The sequence below is a fragment of the Danaus plexippus genome (genome assembly GCF_018135715.1).
Source record: "Danaus plexippus chromosome 13 unlocalized genomic scaffold, MEX_DaPlex mxdp_15, whole genome shotgun sequence".
Taxonomy (NCBI): Eukaryota; Metazoa; Arthropoda; class Insecta; order Lepidoptera; family Nymphalidae; genus Danaus; species Danaus plexippus.
The window spans coordinates 265063-284403 of NW_026869849.1; the positions used below are offsets into that span (position 1 = coordinate 265063).

The 19341-nt window shown below is 47.6% G+C and overlaps 4 protein-coding genes across 25 annotated transcripts in view; 2 read left to right on the plus strand and 2 right to left on the minus strand.

The window, feature by feature from the left end:
* The first annotated feature begins 80 nt into the window (after positions 1 to 80).
* Positions 81 to 5331, plus strand: LOC116769999 (GATOR2 complex protein WDR24). Of its 3 annotated transcripts, none has more exons than XM_032661314.2 (16): positions 81 to 411; positions 480 to 596; positions 706 to 821; positions 893 to 999; positions 1069 to 1282; positions 2070 to 2158; positions 2236 to 2395; positions 2465 to 2634; positions 2707 to 2929; positions 3007 to 3131; positions 3196 to 3320; positions 3400 to 3570; positions 3660 to 3793; positions 3869 to 4059; positions 4130 to 4536; positions 5088 to 5331. In XM_032661314.2, exons 1-15 carry the CDS (start codon positions 312 to 314, stop codon positions 4518 to 4520), a joined length of 2433 nt encoding a protein of 810 aa, XP_032517205.2. In that variant the 5' UTR covers positions 81 to 311; the 3' UTR covers positions 4521 to 4536; positions 5088 to 5331. The 3 variants fall into 3 exon arrangements, with proteins under 3 accessions (XP_032517205.2, XP_061383880.1, XP_061383881.1); XM_061527896.1 differs by having other exon boundaries at positions 3669 to 3793; XM_061527897.1 differs by having other exon boundaries at positions 3675 to 3793.
* LOC116770004 (ras-related protein Ral-a) lies at positions 5327 to 11636 on the minus strand. Of its 4 annotated transcripts, XR_004353501.2 has the most exons (7): positions 11476 to 11621; positions 11033 to 11354; positions 8147 to 8326; positions 7642 to 7802; positions 7375 to 7549; positions 6835 to 7068; positions 5327 to 5718 (listed from the first exon to the last, which is right to left on the minus strand). XR_004353501.2 is itself a non-coding variant. In XM_032661319.2 (6 exons), exons 2-6 carry the CDS (start codon positions 11084 to 11086, stop codon positions 5614 to 5616), a joined length of 675 nt encoding a protein of 224 aa, XP_032517210.2. In that variant the 5' UTR covers positions 11087 to 11354; positions 11476 to 11621; the 3' UTR covers positions 5327 to 5613. The 4 variants fall into 4 exon arrangements, 3 of the variants coding, with proteins under 3 accessions (XP_032517210.2, XP_061383885.1, XP_032517211.1); XM_032661319.2 differs by lacking the exon at positions 6835 to 7068; XM_061527901.1 differs by having other exon boundaries at positions 5327 to 7068.
* Positions 11637 to 11799: 163 nt separating this feature from the next.
* LOC116770032 (GATOR2 complex protein MIOS) lies at positions 11800 to 18439 on the plus strand. Its single transcript, XM_061527895.1, is given in 13 exon segments — positions 11800 to 12157; positions 12328 to 12522; positions 13929 to 14072; positions 14142 to 14267; positions 14431 to 14626; positions 14701 to 14794; positions 14877 to 15042; positions 15120 to 15301; positions 15393 to 15486; positions 15667 to 16181; positions 16251 to 16733; positions 17172 to 17291; positions 17293 to 18439. Coding segments are annotated over 13 exon segments (2625 nt in total). The 5' UTR covers positions 11800 to 12033; the 3' UTR covers positions 17479 to 18439.
* Positions 18353 to 19341, minus strand: part of LOC116770020 (histone deacetylase 4) — a 37300-nt gene continuing 36311 nt past the window's right edge. For all 17 annotated transcript variants that reach the window (XM_061527890.1, XM_061527889.1, XM_032661350.2 and 14 more), the window contains one exon: positions 18353 to 19275. In XM_061527890.1, coding sequence (XP_061383874.1) covers positions 19212 to 19275 — 64 coding nt within the window. In that variant the 3' untranslated portion in view covers positions 18353 to 19211. The remainder of the gene's footprint in view (positions 19276 to 19341) is intronic.

Genomic DNA, 19341 nt, shown 5'->3' on the forward strand with positions numbered 1-19341 from the left:
TTATTTTCAATTACAAATAAGTTAATTTGTATCGATGATCATCGACTTCTGCAGAAAATTTGACATCAATAGTGTCAAAGTCATTTGTTGTCTCACATGCAAATCACTAATGTGTGCTATTTGTAAACAAACATTTTTTAGACAAAATATACTACTAAGTGAAGTCTAATCATATATTATGAGATTTGACCCTGTTATGCTCCAGTCTACACTCAACCACTGACAGAAATGGTTATGTTTAGTTTGGAGTAGAAATTTTAAACAATGTGGCGGGGGTAAAAACTATTTACAAACACAGTGAGAATAATATAATGATACCTTCAAACACTATTTGTGTATCTCAGGAAGGTCCAGCGAATGCCTTAGCACTTAATAAAGATTGTACACAAGTCGTAATCGCTGGCAGGAATGGTAAGATTGGGTATTGATGAACTATTCTAAAATTGAGGTATTCTAAATTGAATGGTTTTGTTTTTCAGTATTCAAAGTATTTTCGATTGGTGAAAATGAATTTTCCGAAGTGTGCAACCTAAGAGTAGGCAAGAATTTGAACTTAAATTTCTCATCCATTGATGTAGCATGGAGTACTATTGAAGGTAACTTAAAACAGCTAATTAAATGAAACACATACCCTCGTATTTCTTTGCAATGGATTACTTAAATAACTGAAGAATTCAGTTCATGAGTTCCTTTCTGCTTCTGCAGAGAACACATTGGCTACAGCTGCAACCAATGGAGCTGTGGTGGTTTGGAATCTGGGCAGGTCGGGACGGTCCAAGCAAGAGCATGTGTTCTCAGACCACAAGAGAACCGTCAATAAGGTTCATTGTTATAACACTCATATAAAATAAAGTTATGCTAATGTTATATATGTATTTTATTGTTTCATCAGGTCAGCTTCCACCTGACGGAGCCATCTCTTCTCATATCAGGCTCCCAGGATGGCATGATGAAGTACTTCGACCTCCGCATGAAGGAGGTAGCTAGAACTTTCATAAGGTAACCTTGAATGTCTGCTGGACGTGTCCCTATGTGTGATTTGCAGTGAGTAATATATGTGTGTTTCAGCAACACCGAGTCCATCCGCGATGTCCAGTTCAGTCCCCACGCGGCGCACGTGTTCGCAGCGGTGTCCGAGAACGGCACGGTCCAGCTGTGGGACTCTCGCAGACACGAGCGGGCCATGCATCAGTTCACGGCGCACTCGGGACCCGTGTTCGCCTGCGACTGGCATCCCGACGTGCCCTGGCTGGCCACCGCCTCCAGGGACAAGACCATCAAGGTATAGAGATATAAGTAGAACCAGTCATCTCTTAATCAGCTTCTGGTATCAGTTTCCTTTCCATGATTTGCATGGCCGAACTGACACAGCCAGTTTGCAAGTGGTCGTTCATACACTTTAGACCATACTATGTATTATGTGAGAATATCTACGAGTGAACATAGGGGTACTGTTCAGTCTGATCACCGTCAGCGCCTAAACCCTAGGCCGGAGTACATGACTAACTCTTGGTTTATCTACTCTTGTATCACATCGGTAATGGTTTTGCGTCTATGTGAAGGATAATAATGTCGTGTCATACAACAAGCGATGGGTTTAAGTCATCGTGTGGGTCACAACACTTCAATACACACGTGTGTCGTTATCACCGACCAAGCACCTCGAGGCCGCCTCGTGGTCCGCGCGTGCACGGCGGGTGTCCGGATTACTTTATTATCTGGCAATAATGCAGTCTATCGAATATGAATGGCCGGTATTATGTTTTACGAATAATTACCAAATGTACCTACATAATATACATTTTATTTTTCAGTGAGATACCCGTATAATTGGAACGATATAGAAACGAGATATGTTTATCGCTCTTAATTCCTATTAGAATATTTGTATCTAAATATATATACTGATAGATAATTCTCGTAAAGCATTCGCGGTCATCGACCTACATAATGTTTGATAACATTAATCCCCTGCGATAGGATTCATCTCTGCGCTTAATTTAATACTTTAATATTATGCACCTTACAATATATAGCGTGTCACACACTACTCTTGACGGTCTGTGCAGGTGTGGGACATCCACGCGCGTCCCAACTTGGAGCACACCATATACACCATCGCATCAGTAGGCCACGTCAAGTGGAGACCGCAGAGGAAGTATGGCCACTGACGCCTTTGCATCCAATATGATACCTTCGGTCGGAGATACCTTTAGCGTGCCTCTTCCTCACCAGGTTCCAGGTGGCGTCGTGTGCTCTAGTGCTGGATTGCGCGGTGCACGTGTGGGATGTGAGGAGGCCGCACGTGCCCCTGGCCACGTTCGCGGAACACCGTGACGTCACCACCGCCATCGCCTGGCAGGCCACGCCGCACGCCTTTCTCTCCACCAGCCGAGTACGTTATCGTCTTATAAGATTCCAGTGTGAATGGTTCTCATGAGGTAACACCATGACTCGTCCCCAGGACTGCAGCCTGTACCGTCACAAGTTCAGCGAGGCGGCTCACCCGGTGCTGTGGGCCAACCCACAGGCAGTGTGCGTGTCGTCTCGCGGTCAGCTCGCCAGCGCTCTTCCGGATGCTCCCCTTCCTCGGCCGCGGACCTGCGCTCCCGAGAGACTCGTGCCCGGCCTCGGGTCAGTGTCTCGACAACCGCCTATTCATTCTCCACCCAAACGTTGTTCATTATGTTAATTCGCGTCCCTCAGTCGTAAGCAGCCCACGGCAGGATCGCTGAGTGCATCTGCGCAGGCGGCCTTAGAGCGCGCATTTCCGGGTAGCGCGTCTTCCTCCCTGGCCCGACACACTCCCGTGGCCTCTCAGGACCAGCCGGTGTTGGCCTGCGCACACCTTTACCGTATTCGGGGCCAGCCGCCTCATGTCCTGGCCGAGCACAACGCGAAAGTCGCGCGTGATCACCATCGGTACATGGTGCGTCGAGTTCACTTCACTCTTCTTTTATAAAAGTCCATTGAGCCGTTCTCGTCGCTGTAACTCGTGTGTTTCAGGTGAGTCACGTGTGGGAGGTGGTCCGCAGCGTGTACAGCGCCCGCGCCGTGCGCAGCGCTCCCGCCCCGCCGCCGCCCCGCGCTCCGCCACCGGTCGAGGATACGCCGCCCCTGCCGCTGTACAGGTAAACGGCGAACCATCAAAATATGTGCATGTCGTGAACTGCTCCTTAAACTTTTGTTCTTCAGCGCTGTCGAAGAGGAACCTCTCGAGGAAGTCGAGGAGTGGGAGAATCGTCTGCACCAGCACAGCGGCGTGCTTGGACTGCCGACACACGCTGTTTACATCCCGCCTGCCAAATACGCCAGGGAAGGTACGAGCGAGAAATACTCGACTCCCGAAATGACGTGAAGGAATGTGGTATGCCGTGAACGTTACACTGTTGTTCCTAGGAGAGGACGGCGGCTGGGTGTCGGCGGCGTCGGCTCACTACGTGGACGTGGAGGCGGCGGACTGGACGCTGCCGGACGAGGCCTTCCCGCTCCGAGCGCCGCCCGCACCCCCCGCACCGCCGCCCGCACCCTCGCAGCACACGCGACCCAACGAACAAGAACACGACGCAGGTCGGTCTTCGCACCTTGACACTTCAAGTGTGCAAGTACCTCTATTGCGACTAACTCATTACGAAGTTCTAACACATGCCATTCTATAGAGTCAGTAGTCGCAGGAGGCACGGGCGTGGTCGGACATGCGGGGCCCTCGTCCCCCGGGTCCTCGGGCTCCGGCACGGGCTCCAGTCGACACGAAGGGCTACAGCGTTCCAGCAGCCAGAACTGTGGCAGTTCCGTGAGGACACCGACCTTCAGTTTGATAGATCTGACACTAAGCATCTCATTGAGTATACACGGTTGAACGTTGCAGGAGGGGGAGGGTGGCGAGGGCGGAGAGGGTGCGGAGGGCGGAGCGCTGTGTGTGAGGGAGGGTGCGGGGCGGGGCACCGGGCGAGCGGCACTGGACCCCGCGCCGCTGCTGGCCCTGGCACTGCGTCTGCACGCGGACCTCGGCGACGTGCAGACGGCTGCCGTAGTCTGCCTGGCGCTGCAGGACCACCGGTAAGTGACCCCCAACACCAGCCTCTCCGAGCGACGCCTGGCGAGTATCCCTCGACACGTGTGTCCACAGGAGCGACCTGTTCCCGTACATCGACGAGAGCCTGCAGGAGCAGTGGCTGCTGGGGTACATCGAGCTGCTGCAGCGCCACAAGCTGTACAACGCGGCCACGGAGGTGATCCGCTGCTCATGGGTGAGCGGCGTGTGGTCTCTGTCGCAGCAGTCCACGAGCGTGGCGGCGTGCTGCGCGCGCTGCGGCCGCCGCAGCAGGCCGCGCGCCGCGTGCGAGTGCGCGCCGCGGGCTCCGCCGGACCTGTGCGCCGTGTGCCACCAGTGCGTGCGCGGCCTGTACGCGTGGTGCCAGGGCTGCGCGCACGGCGGCCACCTGCGACACGTTCAGTCGTGGCTCAAGGAACACCAGCTGTGCCCGGCCGGCTGCGGACACGCCTGCCAGCTCGCATGACCTCGCGCCCCGACCAGTGAGCGATTTTATTTTATCTATGGATGGATCGATTACTTTTATAGTTTCGTGGTGGGCTCCGACTCGTACTAAACACTCGCTACACCAGCCCGGTGTAACCGACGCAGTTGCGACAGAAAAAGAGGCTCGAAGAGACCCCAAACAGCTGTTTTTTTTTAATTACTCAAACTTATCTTATCTAGTACATGGATGAAGTGAATCAGTGAGCACGTTCATATAAGTTGATCTATAATACATCTGCCGCGTGGCTCGCGGTCAGTTCTATTCCGGCGCGTACGGATGTGACGAGGATGAACGTCTCGTCCGCGGACACTTCGGTGCCGGCCGTCGACCGAGACGCATGTGTAGCTCAAGTTGAAGTGCAGGTTGATAACTATCACCACTCCTAGTGATCAAACCGTGCCGGGTCACCGAGACACTGTAACATGCCAGTGACCCCTACATGAGACACTAATACAACATGCCGACCTGGATCCCGTTCATCTTGTAACTTTTTAATGACGCTCGGGGTCTTTGTCGTTTCATTAATACAATTTTAATTTTTATAAGGTAAGGAAGGAGCTCCACGGCGACCGGCGGCAAGCGGCCAAGTAACTGTTAAAATGTTAATCGTGACGAAATATTTCTTGTGAGCTGTCGAGGTCGGGACCCCGGCGGGGACGGACACCGCGGGACGCGTACTGACAGCGCAGTACAATGTTATTAATTATTTAAGTAAAAGTGGCTGCACACACACACACATACATACATATGGGGAATGTTTATATTTTGTAAATAAAACAAATAAAACATATTTATGTTTTTATTTATCAACTTATACAAATGCGGGCGCTGCTCTGACACACGGAATATTGACGCTTCCAAATATTGTTCATATCAAATTTAAAATCTCACAATGTCCAGGATGGGCCTCCTGTTCCTTGAAGACTTCACTTCGATCGGAAAATTACGATTCAATTATTATACAATAGACAAATAAGAAATAACAAAATAATCGCGTTATACGTTGAGCAACCGAGTCGTGACTGTAATGGGCAGTGGGACGTCTCGAGCATATGGATATCGGCGGCGGGTGTTAGAGCAGGCGGCAGCACGGGGCGCAGGGCGGCGGGGGGGCCGCCCGGGCCTCCGCCGGCGGGCTCTTGGCGTCGCTGAGCGCGCGGGCCAGCGAGAGGAAGGCCTGAGGGCACGAGCACTGTCCACACCACGGAACACGTCTCGTCGCAAGAGCGCGGTCACAAACACAACGTGGGACTCAAGTGAAACGCGTTTCGCCGCGAGTCCCCGTGCTAGGCGGCCGTCTTAACTCTACGTCACAAGGCCATGCTCTCTAGATATACTGTAGGCATGTGTCAGCGTGCCAGTTGGCCGATGACGGATGCCTTCAACATTTATTTACTTTAATCTTATGTTAGATCTTTATCCTATCACATTGACAGAAATCGTGTTCTCTCAATCCGATAAACTATTTTTCTCTAATAAGTCTTTTTTTCGACAGACAGACAGACAGACAGACAGACAACCACTGACACAATACGTCGTAATGTAACACACACCGGTACATGTATACATAAAGTTTGAGATGCTGAAGGCGGGCCGCGCGGGACTCGCGTCAATATCCACTTTATTGTATAATAACAATACGTAATGCACAGGACCCGTGGCGGCGCGCCCTCACCAAGCGATGCTTACAATTTCATTTTTATAAAATTCGAGGACAAAATGATAGCTTCCATTCTGTCGCAAAACATTTCGTTCGCAACGAACTTACAGTTTATATACAAGCACTAACTTACAATGACTTGTGCAGAGGATCATGATCGGCTCGGGGTGAGGGGTGATGGATGACGTACACGTGCGGCGACCGAGCGGCCAGACGGCTCACGGGGCGCAAGGCAAAGGTAAGCTCTGAGCTCGAGACAAACATAAAGCGACTTCAACAACGAGCGGGAGGGGGAGGGAGGGAGGAGAGGGGAGAGAGACACGCGGCGGACGGGCGTTTCTAGGAACAGTGATCGGCAGTGGAAGTAACATCGACCCACCGCGATACATCCAGCACTTACTAGCTACAATAAATACACGAGATTACATGACGATGCAGTATGTACTATATGGCGCCCGAGCCGCGCCGCCGCCTCGCGGACCGCGCGCGGACGCTCGCTCCGCTATTACATGGTCGTACTTCATGTTCATTTTTTATTGTAAAAAATAATAATACAATATTGAATATAGTTTCAACTATAAAGTACAAAAAGTCTACCGTGACTCCGATTACAATTCTTTAACACAGACTTACATGCAGGCGCGGCGCTACGAACAGAACGATAGTCTAGAGAACGCGGACCGCGGCGCACGCGCGACGCCGGCGACGCGAGCGTGGGGAGTGTCCGCGGACCCTCGCCCGGCCGCCGCCTCACTACAAAATGGCGCACTTGATCCTCCTGCGCCGCTTTCCCTTCACGTCGCCGTTAGTGGCGCGACTGTCGTCCGACTTGCGGGAACGGATCTCGCGCATCAGGTCGAAGAACACCTGCGGGAGAGCCTCGTCAGCACACGGACACCCCACAACCCACACCCCACACACACGACACCGGCACCACGGCCCCCACATGTAGCATCGTTTATAGAATGGGTCTACTTTACAGTGACAGAGAGAAGCACAGCGCCGCCCGCCTGCCGAGCGCTGCTACGAACAAAGCCAAGACAGCCAAGCGGAGCTGTGCGCTAACAAACTACGTGAAATATAGAACAGGCGACGTCTAAGGCTCCGTGTCTATTCATTCTGTGTATAATGTGTGTGTGTGTGTCTGGTGTGTGTGTCTGTGTGTGTGTGTACCTTGTCAACGTTTTCTCTGGTCTTGGCGGACGTCTCGACGTAGGGCACGCGCCAGGCGGTCGCTCGCTCGCGGCAGGCGTCCAGCGGCACCCGCCTCTTGTCGCCGAGGTCCGACTTGTTCCCCACTAACAGGAACGGGATGTTCTCGTCGTTCTTCACGCGCAGGATCTGTTCCCTGAGTCATAGAATACATTTGAAATCTTCATCTGAAGAGAACGTCGCACGGTGAGGATGTCTACCATCTAAGCTTCAGTAAGGTGTGCCGACCTAAACTCCTGCGTGGCGTCAAAGCTCTCCGGCTCGGTGATGGAGAAGACGCAGAGGAAGCCCTCGCCCGACCGGAAGTAATTATCTCGGATTGCCGCGTAATCCTCCTGGCCCGCCGTGTCCAGGATATCGATCTGAACCTCCTCGCCGTCCAACACCACCTGGAGCGTATGCAGCACATCACATTACACACTGAAATATTATATCATTTTATAGTAACAGAGTTTAAACAGTACACTCGCGTTTAGTAGAACATTTTAAAAGAACGGCTTCAAATGTCAGACGTCGCGACCGAGCCTCAAGGCCGCGGATAAATTACCGATAGCGATGAAAGCTTGTATATCTTTATCGATTCACTGTTGGTGAACGTCGAGCCAGAACATTATTTCATAATTACTCGTTAAACGAACTACTCCACTGCTCCCTGCGACACATTAATAAAGAACACTAACGATTGTTATGATCCTAAGAGCATACTTTCTTCATACATGAGATTCCGTAGTACCTTTTTCCTGTAACTGTCAGCCTTCGTGGGCTCGTAGTCTTCCACGAACTCGTCGTACATGAACTGCAGGGTGAGGGCGGACTTGCCGACCCCTCCGGACCCCACCATGATCACCTTGTGCAGGGTCGGCTGAGTCGCCGGCTTCTTGGACATAGTGGTGGGGGCCAACAGGCGCGGACACTTTGGAAATAAGAATTGAAATGAAAATGTATACAAATTAAAATTACATTTAAACAATTTTATTAACCATCCAGACTAGTTGTTTACGGATATCTTTCGTTGAATACGGTTAGAAAATTCTCTCGTTACATAAACATAAGTCTTTCAGTTTGATTAGCCTCAACACCACGAAATGTTACAAAATTTTTAATTAAAAATCTTCAATTGACGACCACGACGATACAAAAAGGTCGTTCATTGTTAAGCCTTCAGCTATGAGGAGAGGTTCCAACATATGAACACAAGAACATTGTCTTAAGTCACATCTGACTGATAAGGATAATGAGGAAGTCCGTGGGCTACAACGTGTCTGAGCGTGTAAAACTTTGATCTGCTGTTTAACATTTGAGAACAATAATTCTCTGCATCACTGACGAGCAAAAATATAACAACACATGAAACTTTTCGATGAATATTTATTCTGTTCTCGCAGTCGAAGTGTCCTTTCTCGATGTCAATGCGATATTCGCACCTCATAGTTGCATAGGCCCAGTACCGTTACATCAATTTCACTTTTAGACCGTCTTGCTTCTCCACGGGTACCTAACCTGTCTTAATAGAACCGCCGAATCATACTCCCCATGTTAATTTCTCTCGACGAGGTATACAGCATATAAAAGATATCCGCGACATTCAAGTCCATTGTTGTCGTTAAGTCAAACCTGTCCTGATGTATACTAATTGTTTGTACAGTTAGAGTATTTGTCATTCCGTGCGTTATCTCGACGTTCCGGGCCGTATCGATCGACATGAAACGGTAACACTGAACTTGCTACAAAACAATGGATTAACGTCGACCTGGAACTATATTAACATTCGACCTTGAACACTGCCGCCGCGGCGGTAGGTAGTGAATTACAAACATCATACGTTACTCAGGAATTGAATTGTTAAAAAAATAAACAGACAAACTAATAAAAAGAGCATCAACTGAATTAAATGATTGTAGCAAATGTCATACGTTTTTATATTTGTTGCTACCTGTTGGTCGTGTTAATATATGCCTCACAGTAATTGATCATATCGCATTAGAAGTTATGTTCGATCAGAATCTGCCGGCGCGGTGTGCTGACGTATATTTTTCCTCGACCGTTTCCGCAGCTTATCAAGTCATATATTATGAAGAGTTTCGTATAGATAGTGTTACAGATTTAATTTGATATTTTGATGTCGATACTTGTTACATAAAGTGTGAACTACAGAGATTTGTCTTGATTTTTCTCTTGAATTTTAGGTATTGTTTAATTGGAGAGGCAATAGTTAAAAATGTAAATAAGTAAAAGTTAAAACATAATTAAAAGCGGAGTCTATAACGTCAGCAGATTTGAATCCTTAGCAATGCTGTGTTCCGTCGTAGCCCCCCAACCCCGCGCCCCTCCTGTCTCTATACGTGAGAGATACTAACCCGTTTAGAAACACAATTTTCCAGATAGACAGTTATTCAAGTACATACGAAGATTATGAACAGCTCACCGTTACATAGATCTTACATTGTTACTGATAGTCTGAACACGACTTATCTCGTGTCCCAATATATTACGTAGTCAGTATGCAGTCGTCGTAAGTTCAGTCAGATATCAAAATATTAAAATTATAAAAATAAATTACAAGCGATTTAATATTTTGTCCAGAGGTCACGGTTCAAAGACTAGAGCGTGACACCGTGACCTCACGCCACCGATTTTGACTCATTTCATGAATCATAAAGATTTTACAAAAAATGATCCAATGTACCGCTGATTCACATGTGTCATTACCGTGTGCGTTACACAGAAATACTTTGTCCCACTTTGTTAGTAGAATATTTATTATTCTTTAAGAATGTATGTATTTACAACTTAACTTCTCATAGGAGATCTAAAGGTAATATAATAGTTTAAACACATGCTTTAATTGTCTCCATGTGTAACATTTTCTCGTCCAGTGTTCTATGAACACAGTTAGGTGTCTGGTGCACTAAGGGAATAGATCATTTATTACTGCATTAAACTATTCTCTGATTCATTCAATTAATATTATCTATTGTATTGACAAAAACAATCTACCATTTTGATGTCAAAGTCAAGTGCTCATGAATATTCAATAAAAAAATTACAAAAGATTTCTAATCCATCTTGTAGAATGTCATTTTTTGCTTTGATGACTTTATCAACAGAAAACAAACAGTAAGAAGTGTACTCAACAGCAATTATACTTTCTGAAGGAGTGGTGGAGAAATATTAAATATATATGTACTTATGTTTATAAACAGAAACATTCCTCATTATACAAAAATCTATGAATAAAGTACTTGAAATATTTTGCCAGAAATAGAAAATTTAGGAGATTAAATTAAAAAATATGAACTGTTCTAATGCAAACACTTTGCAAAATTCTCAGACTACATCATGTGTAGACAAATAAAACAAAAAATTAATATAGATTAGAGAAGTATTGCCATTACATTTGATTAAATATTACAATTTATCTTTATCAAATCATTACATTAAAATAATGAACACTAAGAAATTGTTGCATTTTAATTGCTTCCTTAATTTGTTGAAGCAGCTTTTTGTGTTGTTTACTTTCACAATTGTGTTTTTTATACTGTAATAATTAGTGTAAGAAATCTATTTATTACATGATATTGAATATTTATGTTTATAAAATATATTTCTTTTCAGTTACCTTCTCTTCTTCTGAAAATTTTGAGGATAATTGATAGGCAAGGACTGAAAACATTGCTAAGGGCCAGTTGCTGCCTCCTGCTCGCAGGAATTGAAACAATTCTGTTGCTTTATCATTGCATGCCCATTAAATTATCACTTGTTCAACTTTTAACTATAATCAACTTATTTTTTTTTTGGATATTAATAAAAAACAACACTGAGAAAGATCACATATATGAGTTAAGCTATTATAGTATACAAAAGTATTCCAAACACTAAATAAAATCGGTGAAGATGAGGAGTGTTTTACACGTGAGAATCCTTAAACAATGCGCGAGAAACTGTGGGAAAATAGAGGCGTTGCCACTGTAGTAAACAATCACGTCACTTATTCTAAATATGGTACAACCCTTAAGAACTTTCTTGGAAATAAAGAGTAACTGTTAGATTTTAAAAACTTACCACTGATGCAAAGTAATTGCGAATCTGTTTATTTTATCCCGGTGAATTTTAGCAAGGTTTTTATTGACTTAGTTATTGAATACAAATCCTTCTTCATATATGCACTATTCACAACTCTGTAATGTCGTATGATCTGTCAAGTGATATCGACATTCATATACCGCGTCGGTTATTACAAAACAGCGACATCTATATTAAGAAATTTTAAACAATGTCCATTACAAGATACGAGGTAATGACAATATAATTTTCCATAACAATAATTAATTATTACTATTTTGTAACAAAAATACTTTACCAAGAGCAGACTGGTATATGAAAATGAATAACTGTTTTTAATTAAAAACCTTTTGACAGATATTTTTATTAGTTGCCTACTATCAGACCTTAACATTCTGAATTGTTATTATCATCTGTCAAACTGAAATCATAATATTATGCATGTAGTTGACTCAATAAGACACTGCTAATGATAAGAACTGTTATGTTAAACTTTATAATAAAAGATGAAATTAAGGTAAAGTTTTTAATAGTTTAGGAGAAAATGTTGTAACAAAGATGGCAGGAAGTAAATTGGATGTCCTCTGGTCTCCCATTCACCATGATAAATTTATCGTATGGGGTCAAGACTTAACCTTATACGAAGTGTCTAATCTTCAAGATATCCCCAAAAACACTGCATGTAAGTAATGAATTATAATAATAATTGTTTTTAATATTGTATTATTTTTAAAACAAGTAATGTCTGTTGTATTATTTGTGTTATTCATAACTCTACACTTATAGTCCCATTAAGTTTATTTGAAATTGAAACATTATATATCTTAATGCTAACATTTTTTAATGTTACAGATACCCAACTGTGTCCAACAAGAGGAGCCACAGTAGTAGCATCACAGAGTGCAAGCGGAGTGCGTTGTGTGGACATCAGTGCTGTTGTTGAACACCCCGACCCACTGCTGGCTCTAGGACATGGAAGCGGAAGAGTGTTGCTCACAAGTTTCAAACAGGCATATGATTCACTTGGCCTTGTGGGTAAAGAATTCGGTAGGTTTTATCACTGATGGAAATATTTTTTTTACCCTTTCCTAGTTTATTTAGTTGGTTAACTTTGAAAAATTCCCAAATTTACCTCCACATTTTATATAACAATATAAGGTGTGAAAATATGGTTTGACTGATATGGAGTACAACAGGAACATCAATAATGGTATCTGTATGTCAGCTTTCAGAAAAATTAAGCTTTAATACACAAATGTGGAGATTATACTTTAGTAGCCATTATTTAAGATGATGTGTTGGGGATTCATTATAACAGGACTATTCTTGGGTCATGGTCACTTTGTTTATTGCCTCTACAGTGAAACTACTACAAGGACTGAAATTTATATGTGTACGAGCTTATTGTGGATTTAATGTTTATATATCATTAGCAAACTAAATATTAACAGAACAATGTTGTGATTGTATTTATTGTTTGCTCAAATTTTCTACATTTGTATATTAGTAATTGGCTAGTTTGAGATTCATGGTCAAGTTATTCATTGTTATTTTCAAAATACTTGTGGCTCTTAGGTCTATTGGCTTTAGGAGTGTCACGAGGAGAGAGTGTTGTTCCCTATTGCATCCTCTTTTGTTAGTCAGCCTTGAACAACTTGTTCTTTGAATGCCTCCTCAAGATTTAATTTTTGATTTTTTTTTTTGCTATTATACTTTTTGATTGCCAAAGATAGTGCAAAGTGGAGGAGTTTGAGCAGGAAGGCATACCCTGGCTAAAGCTGGGGTAATTGCCAGGAACAAGAAGTGTGTCAAACATTGGTTATTTTTCCACCATCAGGCCATTGGAGCGTCATATAAAGATCAGATATTATTTTATTATCATATAGGTCTACTATGAGGTGTTTTGGGTAAAGGAGAGTTCATGAAAGACTGGTAAAATATTTATTTTTGTTAGTTGAGTATAGGCTCTCATCTGAGATCTGGACCTTGGAGTAATGAAAATGATTATTCTAGCCTTTAACAAGCTCTGAGGGCTTACTCTGGCTCTTTTATGTCCAATGACTAATTTTTTTTATATTACGCAAGACAGAGAGAAAATGAAGGAAAACTATGAGAACCTATTTTTAACTTAACCTTTTGGCTAAGCCTATGAGTTTGTCCCTATGTTGGATTAATTATACCTATTAAATAAATTTTCGTTTTATACACCCAAAGTGTTTTCTAGTTCCCAAGGGTGGTCATGGCATGGCGAGGTCAGTGACTTTACACTTTGTATAATACAAAGTGTAAGGTCACTACTACTAGGTTCTAGCCATAGGTCGGTGCTGTCTCGGAGATATTACTTTATTCCGACCCGCCTTATAGTATTTCCTTGTTCTATCCAACATTCGACTTATCTTCGACTCGTTCAACGATCGCTGTATAAAATGTTTGAATGTTTGTTGTTCTTCCAGTGCCCCGCTACCCCCGACAATGTAACTCGGTTTCATGGAACAGGTCGGAGGGTCACTTGCTGGTGGTGGGAATGGACAAACATCGCAGCGACAGCGCCGTGCTGCTATGGGACGTCCAAGCCGGCGCCGGAGATGACTTCACTGGTAGTAAATAGTGCAACAAGTTGACACAAACGAATACAATAAAAAGTCAGTACAAGGCAAATGTTACAGAGAGCGGTCCGTTGAGCGCGGCCGGCGCGGGCGAGGCGGCGGGCTGCGTGTCGTGGTGCGGGTTCGCTCCCCGGACAGTGCTGGCGTCCATGACCTCCAAACACATTAAGATATTCGACATGAGAGGTGGAAACTTCTTTATAATATACAATACACAAACATATAAACAGCAAATTTTTATTGAATGGACGTAATTTTGCAAATCATTTTAGGGAAACCTAACTTTCACTATATAAACAATTATTTCCCTTCCTCATTGTTATAAGTGTACATTGTCCCTCACTTCCAGAGAATCCGGGCAAGGCAACCAGCTCGGTGTCAACCCGTCAGTGGGCGGGTGCCACGTGTGCCGGCTGGTTGGTGGCGGCGAGGGGTGAAGGTGGGGAGGCGGCGATATGTGTGAGGGACGCGCGCATGCTGACCAGGTCGTTGGCCCTGCTGCCGCTACAGAGACCCGCCAGGAAAATACACTGGAGCCCCACCAGGTCAGAGATGCGAGCGAATGTTCTCATCCACAATGTAACACATGCCGATGTTTATAAAGTGAATATCGTTGCAGGCAAAATCTGCTGATATCCCTCCAGAGAGATTCCACGACCTTGCGACTCCACGACATCCAGCACATGCACGACCCCCGGCGGCAGTCTCTCGACGTACGATCGACTCGAGTCGCTGCATTGCCTTATCGTTCGACGATCATTAAATAGTTTATTCGAGACTACAGTTCCTTTGCAGGCGGCTGCGACGCCGGCCTTGGAGGAGGGGGCGGCGGCTGGTGGGGGCGGCGGCGGGGCGGGGGGCGCAGCAGTCGAGCGTGACGTCACGGTCAGCGGCGTGCCGGTGGCTTCGTTCGCCTGTCACCCTGCACACCGCGCGAGGCTTCTCACGCTCACTACTACAGGTGACCGGCGGCGTCCCGGCCGAGAGGAGAAGGTGGACGCTAGGAGAGAAGGGTTATCCTGTGTGTTTGTGTGTCAGGCTGTGTGGCGGAGTACATGGTGATGGAACGCGTGTGCGTGTCGTGGGGCGCGAGCGGCGCGCTGGCCTGGGGCGGCACTTCGCTGCGGGTGCTGCGGCCCGCGCACCTGCCGGCCTCCACGCCCGACCTCGACATCTCGTACAAGGCGCGCGCGAGGGCTCTCAACGACTACGGTCTCAAGGTTATTTGTCAAGTTTTAGATGTATATTGTATCAGGAATGATCGAAGCGTGTGTGGAAGGATTTATTTTAATGAAATATGTTCCTATACAGCCCGACCTGTGGCAGAACGCGGAGCTGGCGGAAGACGAGGCGCTGAGCTCGTTGTGGCACTTCCTCGCTCTCAGCAAGTCACTCGTAGAGGACGGTCGGTACTCTTAACTTTATTTGTACTTGTGACTTGTGTTCCGTGTTTGCTCAACTCAACTTACTCATCTGTTGTATGTGGCAGGTACACAAAGGACTCACAGAGTCGAAGACAGCAATCTAACTACTACTGTTTTATAAACTGATCCCAGAATTACTGAAATCGTATCTTCACGGACAGGCTGCATCCGCAACAGCGGCTGGAAGCATCCCGGCGTGCGATCGGTGCTGCGATCCCCGGGGGAAGGATACCGCTCGGAAGCCGTGTCCGCTCTCCTGCCCGACCTGCCCTCGCGCAAAGTCACCATCTACCGGAGTGCCGAGCGCACGAGGGCGCTACAGCTGTGCGGCTGGGGTTGGGGCTGGGAGAACGCCGCGGCCGGCGTGGAGCGCGCGGAGGCCGAGGGCACGCCGTGCCGCGCCGCCGCCCTCGCCGCCTTTCACCTGCGCGTACGGGCGGCGCTCGACGTGCTGTCCCGTGCGCGCGCCCCGGCTTTGAGGGTCGCCGCCCTCGCCTTGGCGCCGGCCGCCGCGGGCGCACCCGAGGAGCGCCTTTGGCGGGACGCTCTAGCCGCCGCTGCGCCCGCCCTGCCCGATCCTTATCTGCGGGCGCTGCTACACTTCGTCGCCGCTGCGGCGCCTCCGCCCCAGCAGCCGCCCGCCCCGCACCATCAACCGGACTACTCAGACGTCCTCGTGAGTACACTGCCCAGGGACACGTTCATGACGGCTCGAACGATCCGACGATGACCTCGTTTTCCACAGAACGAGACGGGCATGCGGCTGGAGGACCGCGTTGCATTCGCATGCATCTTCCTCCCGGATGGGAAGCTGCACGAGTACCTGGCGAACACCTGGGGCTCGCTCCGCGCGGAGGGCTCTCTGTCGGCCCTGCTGTTGTCCGGAGCGGGGGCGGAGGGCGCGGGTGCTCTGCAGAGATGGTTGGAGCGCACGGGCGACGTGCAGAGCGCGGCGCTGGTGGCGGCCCGCGCCTGTCCACCGGAGCTAGTCCGGGAGGGGCGCGCGGCCTCGTGGCTGGCGGAGTACCGCGCGCTACTGGACGCCTGGCGCCTGTGGTGGCCGCGCTGCCTTTTGGATACGTGGCTGGCGGCGGCGGGGGCGGGCGCGGAGGCGGGCGCGGGGGCTTCCGTGGCCTGCACATACTGCGGCAAGCCCGTGGCGGCGGCGGGGGGAGCGCGGCCTCGACCCGCATTCGCTCGCCTGCCGCCGCCGGCCGCCAAGATGAAGGTCGGTATAGTCAGTGGCAGGCAGCTGATGGACTGGGTCGACGGACCTTTTCAAATCGAATCGACTCGATATTGTTCCTCGAACGCTCTTTGAATCGTCACTAGGAATGTTTCAACCCTGTCTGATGCAAGTTGCTCAGTTTCTATTGATGACTTTAGTGTCGGTTAGGTTAGGCAAAGCATTTACGACCACAGTGCTCGGAGACGAATCACAAAATGCAAAGATATGATCCAACGTCCATCAGTCGTTTCATCGAGTTTCATCTTCAATAATAATTTGCTTTAAATCTTTATTATTAGAGTTCACCGATCAGACTCTTAATGCGTTTCGTTCGACTTGTCACGCATCGCCGTTTCAGTTGTAACCGTAAGGAGTGAGTACACCCAACAATGTTATAATGTTGAATGTGTCTTTGAATTCCGTCATATATTTTTCCAGCAAGTGTCGTCGTGCCCCAACTGCCGCAAGCCTCTGCCTCGTTGTGGCGTGTGCTCTCTCCACCTGGGCACGGGCGCGGCGGGGTCGGCGGGCGCCATGGTGGCCGTGGGCGCCGGTGGGCGCGGCGGCGGGCGGGGCGGCGGCCGGCGCGGCGTTCGCGGGCTGGTTCAGCTGGTGCGTGTCGTGCCGTCACGGCGGGCACGCGGCGCACCTGCTGCAGTGGTTCAGCGAGCACGCCGAGTGTCCCGTCAGCTCGTGCACGTGTCGCTGCAGCGAGCTGGACCCACCGGACGTGCCGCGCGCCTGACGTGCCTCGGCGGTCCGTCCGTTCCCGTGTTGGTGCCGGGTGCGAGTGGTCGGCGCGTCTTCTCCGCTCGGGTTCAGGGCTTGAAGCGCCTAGTCCTCGTGTTATCTTCCGTTCCGTAGTCTGTATATATTATATGAATGTTATATTTTCTTACCCAAGGGAAGACGACACGCTCGAGAATACGCGTCAGATGCCGTCAGCAGACCAAAAGTAATAGTGTGTTTCTTTTTACCAATTGTCGTGTATAAATACTTGACCAGTCAAAAACAGGATTGTAAATATAAACAAGAGTTCCTACAGCGTCACTTCACAGAATGACAGTTAACTGTTTTCGTTACTACTAAAATCTAATCATTGTTTTTAATCGTCTTCAGTTCAATGTATTTACAAAATTAATCTCGTCTCGTTGGATCGAATCGAACGGTCATCTATAAGATAAATTGTCATATAACTTCCACACAGCGAAACATCCATGTGAATACTCGTCCACACACATTTTATGCAAGATTCTGATCTTGTTGGGTAATTGGTTTCATCGTCCTCGGTTCGTTACTCTTCAAGTTCAAGAGGACATGCGACGACTATTGCACAGATCACTACTCGTGTGTTGGAGACGAGTTCACAAACATTTTATATCTTCTTTTAAGTATACAAACATCTGTTCGGACGAGGTTGAAGCTACAGAATGTTTGGAGTGTTGCTTGATGTCAAGGTTTTATAATAGCTTGTGTGGGTTTCTGTAGTTTGTGTACATGAGCTGTAGCAGTAAGAGGAATGAGGACACTTGAAATGTTTTTACTATTTTTGTATCTTAGTTTCCTAAGAATTATGTAAAGACGTCACAAGGGAAGCGAATGTAAAAAAAAATGCAATGTTTTTCCAAATATATATAATATATACATTTATTAAATAACTATTTCATCTGTATTCCAATTTAACAATAAAACTCTCAAAGATACAACATCGTTTAAATCTGCAGCGCGAGGATCGCATCCCCGCCCCGAACAGCCGTACAAAAATATACACACGACGACCGACACCCGAGGGCCAAGGTCGAGGGTCGAGGGTCTGCGGCCGACGCCCTAACTAACTATCATAAATATTATCCAGAAAAAGTACGACCACAAGGAACAAAGAGACGAGACAACATACAACCGACGCGCCCCGGCGCGACTCGCGGGCTCGGAGCACGCGACACCACAGGAAAATACGAAGACATCTCGAAAACATCTCTCTATACAAAAATAACAATATTTGTAATGAAGTGGACTCCGCTAACAGACCTACCTATATATATCTATTATAGACTTTTCTATAAAACGACAACAACGCGGGGTCGCGGGGTCACGGGGTCGCGGGGTCGCGGGCACGGGTCGCGCTTCGAGGACGGCGCCGTAACGAATACAATTAACGATCACGATAGACTCAATAATTTCTCAAATCTGAAGTCTTTGGTATAGACATAGACAACAACACAAGAGGCTCGCGACGGAATGTTGCTACTCCCTCACACCCACGGTACACGTCGGAGTCATACTCACAGCATGTCCGACACCACGCGCTCCGCACACTCTCAGGTTCACTAGGTATTAAAGCTTCAAATCAAGATTCGTCTCGATGCCACAGCCTCCGCCGCATGGCGCGGCTCGGAGGCCGCCTCCTCATGAATCACATCGAAGAAACTTTTGAATGCAATGTACATACAACACGCCCGGCGCTCCGCCCGGCGCCGCTCACTTCACCTCGTCCTGCTCCATGGGCTCCTCCGACACGGAGCGGGAGCTGTCCGCCGACCGGCTGCAACAGACAAGTCCGTCAGAGGCTGAGGGAGGCGCGAGGAGAGGGGGAGGGGGACGGGGACTC

Bases quoted from the DNA above. Each gene is read 5' to 3' on its own strand.
- LOC116769999 (XM_032661314.2), top strand. From the start codon at position 312: ATGATACCTTCAAACACTATTTGTGTATCTCAGGAAGGTCCAGCGAAT. The intron at 412-479 runs GTAAGATTGGGT...TTTGTTTTTCAG, and splicing joins CGTAATCGCTGGCAGGAATG to TATTCAAAGTATTTTCGATT. The intron at 2,159-2,235 runs GTATGGCCACTG...CTTCCTCACCAG, and splicing joins AAGTGGAGACCGCAGAGGAA to GTTCCAGGTGGCGTCGTGTG.
- LOC116770004 (XM_061527901.1), bottom strand. From the start codon at position 11,086: ATGTTTTCAGTCCTTGCCTATCAATTATCCTCAAAATTTTCAGAAGAA. The intron at 8,327-11,032 runs GTAACTGAAAAG...TTATTTCCAAAG, and splicing joins AATTTTCAGAAGAAGAGAAG to TGTCCGCGCCTGTTGGCCCC. The intron at 7,069-7,374 runs GTACACACACAC...GCTCTCCCGCAG, and splicing joins CCAGAGAAAACGTTGACAAG to GTGTTCTTCGACCTGATGCG.